The 12,062-nt window shown below is 42.2% G+C and overlaps 1 protein-coding gene across 13 annotated transcripts in view; it reads right to left on the bottom strand.

Moving 5' to 3' along the window:
• Positions 1–12,062, bottom strand: part of ZNF521 (zinc finger protein 521) — a 232,863-nt gene that overhangs the window by 126,942 nt on the left and 93,859 nt on the right. For 11 of the 13 annotated variants that reach the window (XM_080380562.1, XM_080380567.1, XM_080380568.1 and 8 more), the window contains one exon: positions 8,589–11,941. In XM_080380562.1, coding sequence (XP_080236688.1) covers positions 8,589–11,941 — 3,353 coding nt within the window. Of the gene's footprint in view, positions 1–2,221; positions 11,942–12,062 lie in introns of those variants that run through there. The other 2 variants (XR_013927075.1, XM_080380569.1) reach the window with 2 other exon arrangements.

Below are 12,062 nucleotides of genomic sequence, written 5' to 3'. Positions count from 1 at the left end.
TTTTCAGTGAAGTATCAGGAGAAGGATTAAACCCCTTAGATCCTTCTCATGCAATTAGCTCTGCACTTGGGGAAGTCAATGGGACTTCACAAATGAAGGCTTCACATAACACTGGCAAGGCTTGGGTTTTACAAAGGCTTGCCTACGCTACGAAATATGCCACAGAGTTCTACAATCATACTACTGTAATTATAGTACTACCCCGTATGGATACTCTTAGGCCACATCAATGTTAACAAATATACTAGTACCATCTGAGCTGGCACACAGCTGCTGACATTGCAACGCTCCTTGACCGTGTGCCCAGCTGAAAAACCTCCGCTGGCACAGCACAGCTGCCCAGGGAAGTGGTGTACCAGCAAAACAAGCACTTTGCTGAGCCAGTCTTCAATGCTATCCACAATGATTTGTGTCTAGCTGTTTTTTCCTGTGAAGATGTACTTGCTTTCCTCTAAGGGAATTAAGGGAACTTCCCAGAATTCCCTCTGTTCTATTTCATAATCTTTTACTTTCACATTACTTCTTAAAATTCCAGCAGTTCCTCTTAGGTACATCCTGTAATATGCTCATTTCTTTTTGCATGGTGCTTGAGTCTACCATTTCTCTATCAGGAAAAAAAAGGATTGCAGAATTTGTTTTCGAAGCAGAATGTCATACTTCTGGGTTTACAGGACTTCAACTACTCAACCACCATCACATGAACTACCAGCTGTGAAGCAGGGAATGTAAGAAATCTGAGGAGCTATGGTTAAGACAGTTCAGAAAAATTATCAGAACATTCCCTGGCCAAAAAAGAAGTACCAAGCAATAGAACAGGATCAACTGCAAGATAACACCATCAGTGATGGCTGCAAGGTTTTTGTATGCAGACAGACATGTTCCTAGAGTTTGGCACTGAACCTATTCCAGCTATCAGAGCAGAAACCAAAAAGAGGGCTGTTGTAGCAGTGGGAAAACAAATACAAAAGGAAATCTGGAAGCTTGGAGTCTCAGATCATTCTTTGTTGATGAACCACCCCATTTCCTACTGGAAAAAGTAGAGAGGAAGAGGTGGCTTTCCAGATATGAGAAGCCATTAGGTGTCCTTTTTTGCACAGAATGTTGAGTCTGGATAATATGTAAAAAATGGAGAAAGTCCATCCCACACAGGATACCAAAGGTGTGGATGTATGATTGAAAGTGACAAATACTTCCTTCTCTCCTACCTCTCACCTTGTTTTTCAGTACACAAGCAGCAAGCAATTTTAAATGGCTGCATTTGTAAGTGGCTGTATTTTGAAGTCACTCTTCAGAAGCATTTCACAGGTATTAAAAATGATCAATGAATGCATGTGAGGCTTTCATCTTGAGGAATTCAGTTCTCTAATAAAAACTGCAGATGGGCTTTTTTCCCAGATTTGCACATTGTTAGTGGTAGGACTGTACTGAGATGGTCAGTATCAGGAGAGGCCCCATCCTTTTATTCCCTGACTTAGGAAGCCACATAGTAGCAACAAAGGTTTAACCACCACGGAAGAACAGGACAACGTCAACATACATCTGGTAGATAGGTCTAAAGGATGGTGGAAACCAAAGAATCACAGAATGGCTGAGGTTGGTCTCTGGGAGTACTCTAGTCCAGCCCCCCTGCTCAAGCAGGGTCTCCTAGAACTGGACCATGTCCAGATGGCCTGTGAGTATATTAAAGGATACACAACGCCTGTGGGTAACCCGTGCCACTGCTCAGTCACCCTCGCAATAAAAGTGTTTCCTGACCTTCAGAGGGAACCTCCTGTGTGTCAGTTTGTGCCCACTGCCTCTTGTCTAGAAATGTCCCATGGCGAGGACAGATGTTAGCAGGAGACACATTTCTGCTGTCATATTCAGAAGAATACACTGTATAAAATACTACTGATTTTTACAATATTTTGTAATACAACGCAGGAAATGGAATAAATGAAAGATGGGTTTGGCAGGAGAAAAAAGTACCTAAGGGTTTTGAACAATCAGGCAGAAGATCAAATACCAGCCACCACAGAGCTATGGGAGGTCAGAGAAGACGACTCTTTAACAAGATGCTACATATCAGGTGGTTCATTTATGTTCAATTTGTACAGCTTTGTGAAACAAGCAGTACTGGGGCTACATATCCATTTTAAATTAATGGTTACCCCACCTTATTTCCCTGATGACAGGGTAACAAATTCGTTATGTTTGTTGCATGAGACAAATAATACAGACATTACATATAAAAACTTTATTGAGCACTGGTAAAAAACACTTCTCAAAGCATGTACAGTCACTTAAGAAGTTGGTTTGTGAGCACCACAAAGAGCAGATCATAGTTTCTTACAGCTTAATTTCTTGTGACTGATTGACTTTTGCATAAAAACCAGGTATGAACTTCAGTTAAAGCCATCTTCCTGGTTTGGATCTCTAAAAGGCCTCTTTCCTGTCTGGATTCTATCACCTGCTAGGTCATCTCTCTTCCCAAATGTCGTAAAAACTTCATAGGCTTTGAGATTCCTATCTGTCTATGAAGTTTTTCTTGAAACTGGCCAAGTGTAGTACAGGAGTAAGAGGGGGAAGAGAGAGAACCCTCTAGAGGTATGTGAACCAGCAGACAAAAAGACATGCCGTGATTTCCTTTGTCTTGTCCTAAAGATAATCAGGCTAGAAAAACAGGAGAAATTTCTTGTTTTTTCTACCCTGTTCTGATGTCAGAATACAAATACTCATCACTATTCTGATTTTCCACTAGGGCTGTGCAGAAGGGAAATTGTGGCATGCTACCCTGGTCACTTGGCCAGCAGATACATGTACAGGAAAAGCCCCATAAGGACAGTGGGCTGCACAGCTGACCTGTTGACATCTCAGGATGTTTTGTCTCATAAAGCTTTGCTGAATCTACATTTGTCCTCCCTAGAGATGCTTAAGGTCTTCATCCACATTCCTGTGTCCCTCTTCAATTCTTCTGCCTTTCTTCAAGCAGGCATTCCCCCCCACACCCCACACCCCCACTGCATTGCTGCATGGAAAACTTGGTTTGGTGTTCTTGAAAACGTTGCAGAACTTATCCTTTCTTCCTCTCAGGTGTGAAGAAGGTACCTCTCCAAATTCCCCATCTGAAGTCTCTGACAAATAACAAGCCAGACAGACAGTATTAGATTTTAATGATCAGTGGACAGGAAACTAAGAAAACTCACTACAACTATCCCTCTTGCTTCTGTTCAGGATTCCCAGCCAACACAGGATTCCTTTCACACCTTGACATGGTCTGTATGAGAAGGTGGGAAGTTTGCTGCTTAACATTGGTAGGATTTCCAGCGACAGGATAATAAATAACACCTCGTTAAATTCAGAGAGAACTCTGATAGATCACTAGTGAAAGTGTAAAGACAAACAGAAGAAAAATGCTTAAGCCTGTATCTTGTCAGCCACTTCACGGCGGTGGTACTATCAGAAATTGGAGCACAGTGTAATGTGAAGGTGGCCTACTGTGGCAAGAAAAACAGAGTAGCCCTTCCTAAAAATACATATGGTCACATCTTAAATAATACTTTCCTGAAAGCAATGTCAAAATGATGCAAGAAGACAAAAACGGTATTTTTAGTGAGCTTATTTTGAAACTCCAGAAGCGGAAAATATGTTTTCCACAGATTAGTTCCACAAACTATTTCAAAGCCAAATCTCTGTGCCAGCAACAAACCTTCTTTACCTTTTTCTGTCTCCGGATCCAAAATCCAGCATGAAAATCACTTGTTCTGGCCCTGGATTCACTGACAGGAAACCCAAGGCACTACTTCTTGTGTTTACATTACAAGTTTATGTGCTTATTCATAAAAATCCTGTAGTCAGAATGATCAGCTTGGATTGCTGATGAGGAGGATTATTTTAATTTCTTTATGTATTTCAATTAAATGTGTAAGTATTGATTTCGGTGCATCTTTTCAGTTAAAAGCACAGTGATTTATATTGCTAAAATGCTATTGCCTGCCCTGCCAAAAGCATGCATCTGGGAACATTTCTGGGTTGCTCATAGTCTTTTCTCTCTTCTTTCCGCCTCTGACTGCCAGTGCATGCTGTTGAAACAAACCAGCTACTTCAAAAGGCAGTTCCTGTTTTCTGTCTTTGTGAGTCTGGCAGTGTTTTGAGAAGGGGGGAGGAATAGTAAGAGAATAAAGGTAGACTCAGGGCCCATGAATAAAGAGAAAAAATGTAATGATAAAACAGTACACCTACCTGAGCTCCATTCTTTCTCCCAGGATGATACCATTTCTGGATTCATCTGAGGTCGTGTAAGTTGAGCTTCAAGGAGCCACCAGCTCTGCAGCATCTGAATTTTGTGACCCCGTCTCCACAAGCTCACTGGCAGCCTGCACTTTCACAGCTCCTTCCAGAACGGTGCAGTGATGCGCCCAGCATTCCCTGCTGTGACATGCCCATCCTGGCATACAGCTCTGCACAACCACAATAGGACAGAAGAGCAGCCCCAGGCTCACACTTATTCTGTTCTTCAGCTGGTGTGACGGTTGCTAGTTCTTTCCTTTGTCCAGAACTTTTGATACTCTCTGCTACAGTATATTTCTGCAAGTCTTTTGTAACACCTAAATAAGCATCTTTATTCCTGCAGTAATTTGGCAGTGTACTTGCACTGCTGCTTCTCTTCTCAGGACCAGAAACCCCAGCATTCTTGTATTATTAATGAAGGACTGTCTGCATTGCCACAGGTAATACAGTATTCACATGAGCTTCGCATTCATAGAACAAAGTGATACATAACTTAAGTTACTTACAGAGGCAATTAAGTTTGCTGAGCACCTACTCTAGAAGTTACCAACAGGACCCCAAAATGAGTGCAGTTGCACATAGAATAGAATAGAACAGAATCATTTAGGTTAAAAAAGACCTTTAAGGTCATTGAGTCCAACCATAAACCCAACACTCCCAAGTACCACTAAACTGTGTCCCTTTGGACCATATGGATACACTAGTGTAAGATAATTTTTACCAGTAAACTGTTGGTATAAGCTGGAGTCCATTTTCTCCTCGCCTTCCGGCTAAGCAGTTAACTATATAACTATTATTGTACAGTCACACTGGTACGATTCTGCATGTACAGAAGTCCTGAAGCTTAAGAAGTGAGTGCACATCTTCTGCTGAGTTCTCTCGTTAGGTGCATGACAGCAGATTAAAGAGGAACAAGAAAAGCAAGGCCACATGCTTTTTCTTGAACACTGCTTTTCATCTTCCAAGTGCTTTACAAAAAATGCACTGCAATTAAGCATGGCAACACACTTCTCAGCAACTATCAATCTTATTTTCTGAATAAGGAAAATGAAACAGAGGTGTTCAAGTAGATTTGTCCAAGTCAACAACGCAAATGAGTGACAGAAAAAGGATGGATGTCTAGTTCCCAATACATCACCATCAGATCTTGTTCTCCACTTTTAAATATTAACTATCACCAAGAAGATTATTATCCTAGCTTAACAGTGTGTTTGCAATGATTCAGGATCTTTACAAGAAATCTACAACCTGATTTCAGCATCTCGTTAGGCTCAAAGAATAACTCAGAGATTTACCAATTTTAGAGCTCTTTCAATAGCTAGCTATCCACAATCTGCTTGTTTAAGTCTGTTTGATAGTTTACGGGTACTAGATTCAGCAGTATGATGGGCTTAAGTTCTGACCTGTTCCTTGAGTTCCTGTAACTGATGATTAGAAGTGCCCATCATTTCCCATCCCAACTGAAAGATAACTTTCAGTGAAGATGATTCAGGTCAATGCCTTTCACTTAGCAAGCAGGGTGAGTTCAGCAGGTGATAGCTCAGCTGATGACATTATACCATGTTTAGGTAATTGCACCCTATCATGTTATTGAGTACAGGCTAAAAAGAGAAGTTTTCTAGTTCAACCATAAGAATACTTGGCAAAGAATCCAGAATTGACAATTTCCAGCGTTATCCTTTATCTTAAAATGTTTTTTTCTAGTACTCTTACCATAGTAATCTATTACTCAGTAACAAAGGGTATTCAGCACTATTAATGGTTTGACAACTACTCTCCGTATTTTTCTTGCCTTAGGAATCAAATGTTCCTTGTATAAAGGTTGCAATCTCAAACCATGTGACTCTCAACAACGCAAATGAAACCTTCACTCCTTAATATTATTATTTTTAATGAAAATTACCCCAAAACAGCATGTTTAAGTAGCCATCTTCAACATCCCATTCAATTCAAAAAACTTCCTTCCAGTGGAGTAGCAAAGCCACTCACTAATAACAAATTTTAGCAACCCAATTTGTTTTTACTGTTTGTATTATATGCTTATGTTTTCACTTCCCTCAGCCCAAACATCCAATCTATACTGTTAAACATTTGTGTATTGCTACTTCCAATTTTGATTCTCATTGCTGTAATGCTTGCATCACTACAATTTTAAACCAGTAATATCTGTTAGAAAAATTAGTTATCTCTAAGGCGTTTACAAACATGCATCTATGGTTTCCAGAAGTAATAATGCTCTGTCAGGAACTTGATAGCTTTGTGCTTCGCATGAGAAAATAATCTGAAAGTCTATGTTACTTATGTAGAGACTAGAAACACAGACACTGAAAAATCAGTTTACATGCTCGGAATGGGGTTGGTGGGCAAATGATTTCGAGGCAGGCAAATGCTATTCACAAATCTTGCTGTAGTTTAAAAGGCTTTTTCATCTTAGATACATTTCTAAGAGAAAAATCAAAAGGAATAGGAAGAGGAACGTGATGCCGATCAGAAGATGACATAAGAACTCGGATTATACCTGATCCAAGTACAAGAAGATTCACTGATGACACTGGAGGTAACTGACCTTGTATCACCGCAAAGGACCCCCAATTCTCTTTTTGTCTAGTTTACAAGCTCGAGAAAGACAAGTTGGTAACATCTTATCATGGTAACTGTCTTAATACACATGATTCTGGTTGTGCTGCCAACATGACTGGGAAGAGAGATTTCATGTAGTCACTTGGGGAAAGATGACCAGAAACAGAAACCAAGATGACTCTGAATCTATCAAAAGCATGTAGCTGGTAATCCTGTGGTTCTGATTTAGCAGCAGTACTACAGGACCATCAATGGTGTGAACCACACCTAAAGGGAGCCATTCCTTTCCCCTCTTCTTTGAAAAGGTTTTCCTTAGACCTGAGATTCTCAGTCTAACAAACTGCTCCTTCCATACACTGCACACCACATTCCATTACCCAGGTGTACACCCCCCACCACCACCACCCCCATCACCCCCCAATGTGCAAACTGGAGATGCAGAAGTCATGAAAGCATTGGGCTCTTCCCTGGCAGATGCATCCTGCCTGGTACCTCACCCTTGTCTCCCAACTCCACTTCCCTCTTTGTGGCACTCCAGGCCCTGTGCTACTTCAGTGACCTCTCCCAGCCTATCTTGAGCTTTTTCTTGGTACCTCCAGAAATACTTACCTCTGGGCCCACATATCCTTATGTAGCTCCCTTCCTCACTCTGCCTCCCGCCTGCCTTCCAGTTTGCACAACACTGTTGGATGACATGCCGAGAGATTTCTTACCCAACAGATGGGCTCACAAACAGGGAGTGAGGAAGGTGATGGAAGAACAGCAGCTCCCTAGACACAGGGTATCCATGCACATTCACAGCAATGGGTTGCATTATGCTTGTACCGTTACAAGCCAAAAGCTTTCTTGAAACCAAAGTTATTATTTCTTAAGATCTGTTTGTGCTGTGTTTTTAGGTTTCCTGAACTATAAGGGATCATTATGCAAGATAGCATACCTAAAATATTAACCCTGAGTCATTCTGTTGATGTTTCTGAAGATAAAAAAGATTCCCTTCCCTCAGTACATGACCCCCGTAACTTCCCATATTATTACTTGGTCACTGGTGATGAAGGAAGTAGATAAGATCTTTCAAGAGTTTGATATTTACTTTCTAAGTTATCCTCCATGAATGGGGTTTCAATCACCAGGCACTAGGTGTTTCAGTGACATCAAAATGTTGTTCATCATGAACGGAAAGAAAAACACAACAAGGAATTGCATCCAAAGGACTGATTTCCCAATTTACCTTAGGCTAGTGTTGTACTTCTACTTAATCAAAATGTGCTATAAGAGGGGAAAATTAATGTCTACAACACAATTTACAAAAAACACCCTCAACTTGTTGCTCACAAATATTTTTTTCAAAATCCACCCCTTATGCCAGCATTTTGGCTCACTATATTCTACTCTTCTGTCATTAATGCGCTCTGCCGTAAGCACAACTCCTAGCTGGGGATTCCAACACATAAGGGAGCTAGGATAAGATTCCAGATCTCAGTTGTGCTGGCATGAAGATAGGTCTCCTCAGTGATACAGAAGACAATATCCTAGGGAGACTGGAATTAGTCCTATTCCGCACAATTCAATCCAAGACGTAAGGCATATCAAGAGGCAAGTAATTACTAGCTAATGGCTACGGATGGAAATGTAACATGGTTCAGCCTAAGCATTTCATGACAAGTGACAAGACAGCTTGAAAAAAGGGGGATTTTTCCCAAAAGGATGGAAGGTGTCAAGAGCAAAGAAAAAAGGGTTACCTCTTCAGTTTGGGAGGGGCTGATTCTGGGCATTGGAGATACTTGTGGTGTTTTCAGTTGTGTACTGTTGCTGTCTGGAACAAGCTCTCTGTGGATTGACTGAATATGGTTTTGGAGTTCACTTTCTGATTCAAATTTAACATTGCAACTAGAACACCGAGTCTTCAGTCCCCCTGCCTTGCTTTTGTTCTCAATGGAACTCAAGTTCTCATTTTGGCCCATGCCTTGTCTGTTACTGCTTGAAGGGATGTTGACACTTGGACTACCACTTTTACTGAGATTAACACAGCTAGCACACAGACCATATGGCAGACCATTGATGTCAAGTTTCACTAAATCCTGTTTTGAGCGGAATTCCTTCAGGCAAGAAGCACACTTGTACAGTTTCTGGAGATGCTGTGCACGCCCTGTGGACTGCACGGCAGAACCATTTCCAGTTTTCTGCATGTGGAACGTGCCGTGGATTTTCAGTTCCAGCGTAGAGGTCACTGTCTGCATGCACACCACACAGCGGAACCCTGTCAAGGAGTTCCTCAAGTCAGGGTGCATTTGGCAATGCTCTAAAAATTCCTCCTCACTCTGGAGGGGCATCTTGCAAATCCTGCAGTTTCCAGTGTCCAGGCTCTTACTATGTGTGACCTTATGTTCAGTAAGAGTCAGAAGAGATGGAAACCGCTCGCCACAGATTGGGCACATATAATGTTTCACTGGTCCCAAGTGTGTCTGCATGTGCTCTCGGAGCCCATTTTCAGAGAAGAATGTTCGAGAACACACATTACACTTGTAATTTCCTTTAATGAGTTCAGCCTTTTTCTTCACTATGGCACTTTCTCCAGGTCGAATGTTGTGGTCTCGAAGCTGGTGATTTTGCAGGAGAGTCTCCATGGTATAAGCTGCTCCACAAATGTCACAGCCATACATAGGCTCAGATGTGTCCACATCTTCTTCGCTGCCATCGTGGCTGTTATGGGACTCCTGGCTATTTGTCAACAAGGTCTGGAGTTCCACTTCCTCTTTCTGAACCTGCTCAGATGCCCCATTTGTTCCACAGTTCGGAGTTTTCGTTTCAAAAACACAATGTTTTTCCCTTAAGTGCTTTTCCAGCAAGATGATAGCATGGAAAGCTTTGCTGCAGAACTTGCAGTTGTACTTCTTGCTGTGTGTAGTAATGTGACACTGCAGCTCCACCTCTGTACCAAAGGACTCACCACAGAAGATGCACTTGTGTACTTTGCCTTGATTCTCCAGGTGGTTGTGTTTAACATGAAGCTGTAGGTCAGTCTCATTGCGGAAATCCCAGTTGCAAGATGTACATCTGTATACCTTCTTTTCATTACTGTGCTTCACAGCCAAGTGTAGCTGAATGGAGACTTTGGAGTCAAAAACCTCTTGGCACAAAGTGCAGCGGAAGAACACAAATGTATGCATGTCCAGTAGGTGTTTCTGCAAGTCATCCACAGAAGTGAACTGCTTGTCACAGCTTTCACAGATGTAGTAGGTTGAGGTGATCATGAAATGAATGGTAACATGCTTCAGCAGAGACTCCTGATTTGGAAATTCCTTGTTGCACTGAGGGCAGGTCAGTTTTGGTAGGACAGTGTCAAGATGTGTTTTCAAATGAGTCTGAAAACCATCCAAGGAAGTATACTTAGCACCACACTGATTACAGATATATTCACCTGCAGGACGAGGAGGAGCACCTCCAACTGCCTGCATCATCTTTAAAGAGGTCTGCTCAATGGTTACAGGAGATAATGGACTCATGGCTCTGGATTTTTTTCCATTGTGGATGTAATTCAGTGCCAAAGGAATGTTCTTATGGTTCTCCTTGATATGCTTGTTCAGTTTAAGAACACTATTAAATATTGGAGAATTTGTACAGTAAGAACAAGAATACACTTCCACCACTGGATCTTTTGGGGTTCCAAGCACAGGGGAACCAAAACGGGAACTGCTAAGATCACAATGGACTTGTCTAATATGCTCTTCCAGAGAAGAATCTGTAAGAAATCCCATGTAGCAATGGGGACAAAAGAATGCATTACTGTCCTTAGCAGCAGGGTTGGCAAATCCATGAGAACATCGGATGTGTTCCTGAAGGGTGTTGAGGTCATTGAACACTTCAGAGCAGAAGTTGCACTGGTATACCATGGCAGGCATGGTAGAAACAATCAGTGCTGGGTCTGGAGCTTCATGGACTTGCTTAAGATGTTCATTCAGATTGTAGAGAGATGGCAATACCTCCAAACAATACTGACAGATATGGGCTTGTTCAGGTTTATCTAAATGCATAGTTTTCAGGTGTATCTGCAAAACTGCAAGGCTGGAAAACAACTGTTTGTTGCAATAAATGCAGCTGTAGGTAACTTTTGCCTGTTTACTTGAAGGACCGGTGATATCTGGCACTTGCTGAGCTGCCCGCTTCCTTCCACGACCTTTTGGTATAGGAGGAGCTGTTTCCACCATTGTTGAACTATCCACCGAGAGATTAGAATCTGGAGTGGTGCTAGAGACTGAGGTGTAGCCCACAGTTACCAAAGACGGGCTGTTGCTGTGATTGCACGACTCTGGCTGCTGATGACTGTCCATGTGGCTGTACAGCTCCTCCACAGTATGAAAGTTCTCAGAGCAAATGCTGCATGAATTCTTCTTCTCACCATTATGAGCCTGCTCCATGTGATTTACCAGAGATGTTTCCTCTACAAAGAGTTCATGACAGTAAACACACTGAAGAGCAGATCGGTCTTCATTAGGGGAACACTCGGGGTGACATTCTGCAATGTGCTTCTGAAGATCTTCAGGAAAATCAAAGCCTTCTTCGCACTGACTACATTTCTGAGTGTCCTTCATTTTCCAGTCCTCCATCCGGGAGGCGGACTGAGAGCCATCTTTGTTCCTCTCATGAACCTGCATGTGGCCATGCAGCGAACTAGATGACAGGAATCCACGCCTACAAATGGCACACTTATATGGCTTGTTGGACGTATGAGTCTTTAAGTGAATTTTAAGATGATCACTCCTTGAGAACGCTGCATCACACTCACTGCAGTGATACTTCTTGTCTCCCGTATGAAGCTTTATGTGGCGGTCCCTGCTCCGTTTGTGTTTGAAGAGACGACTGCAGTAAGTGCATTTGAAAGGGAGCTTGTCACTGTGGCTTTGTTCGTGGTGCTTTAAGTAGCTGAGGCGGCTGAACGATTTGTCACAAAACTGGCATGGATAGGGCAACCCTGGGCCTCCTTCCTCTTCACCAAAATCACAACCTTCTCCATGGCTCGGGGAAGTCTGGTCCTTGCTAGAAGGCGATGATGCTGGCCATGAGCAAGTGGGGTCATCCTCAACATCCACTCCATCTGAAATGAGAAAGAAACACGCTCACAAGCTTAATCCCTGCGGTTCAAAGGAGACAGCAAATGCACATGAACAATGCAGATCTGCTACTCCTAAATAGCTAAAACATATTAAACTCAGACT

The sequence above is a fragment of the Falco punctatus genome (genome assembly GCF_963210335.1).
Source record: "Falco punctatus genome assembly, chromosome: 3".
Lineage (NCBI taxonomy): Eukaryota > Metazoa > Chordata > Aves > Falconiformes > Falconidae > Falco > Falco punctatus.
The sequence above is the reverse complement of the archived record's forward strand: the minus strand, read 5'-3'. Positions and strand labels throughout refer to the sequence as shown.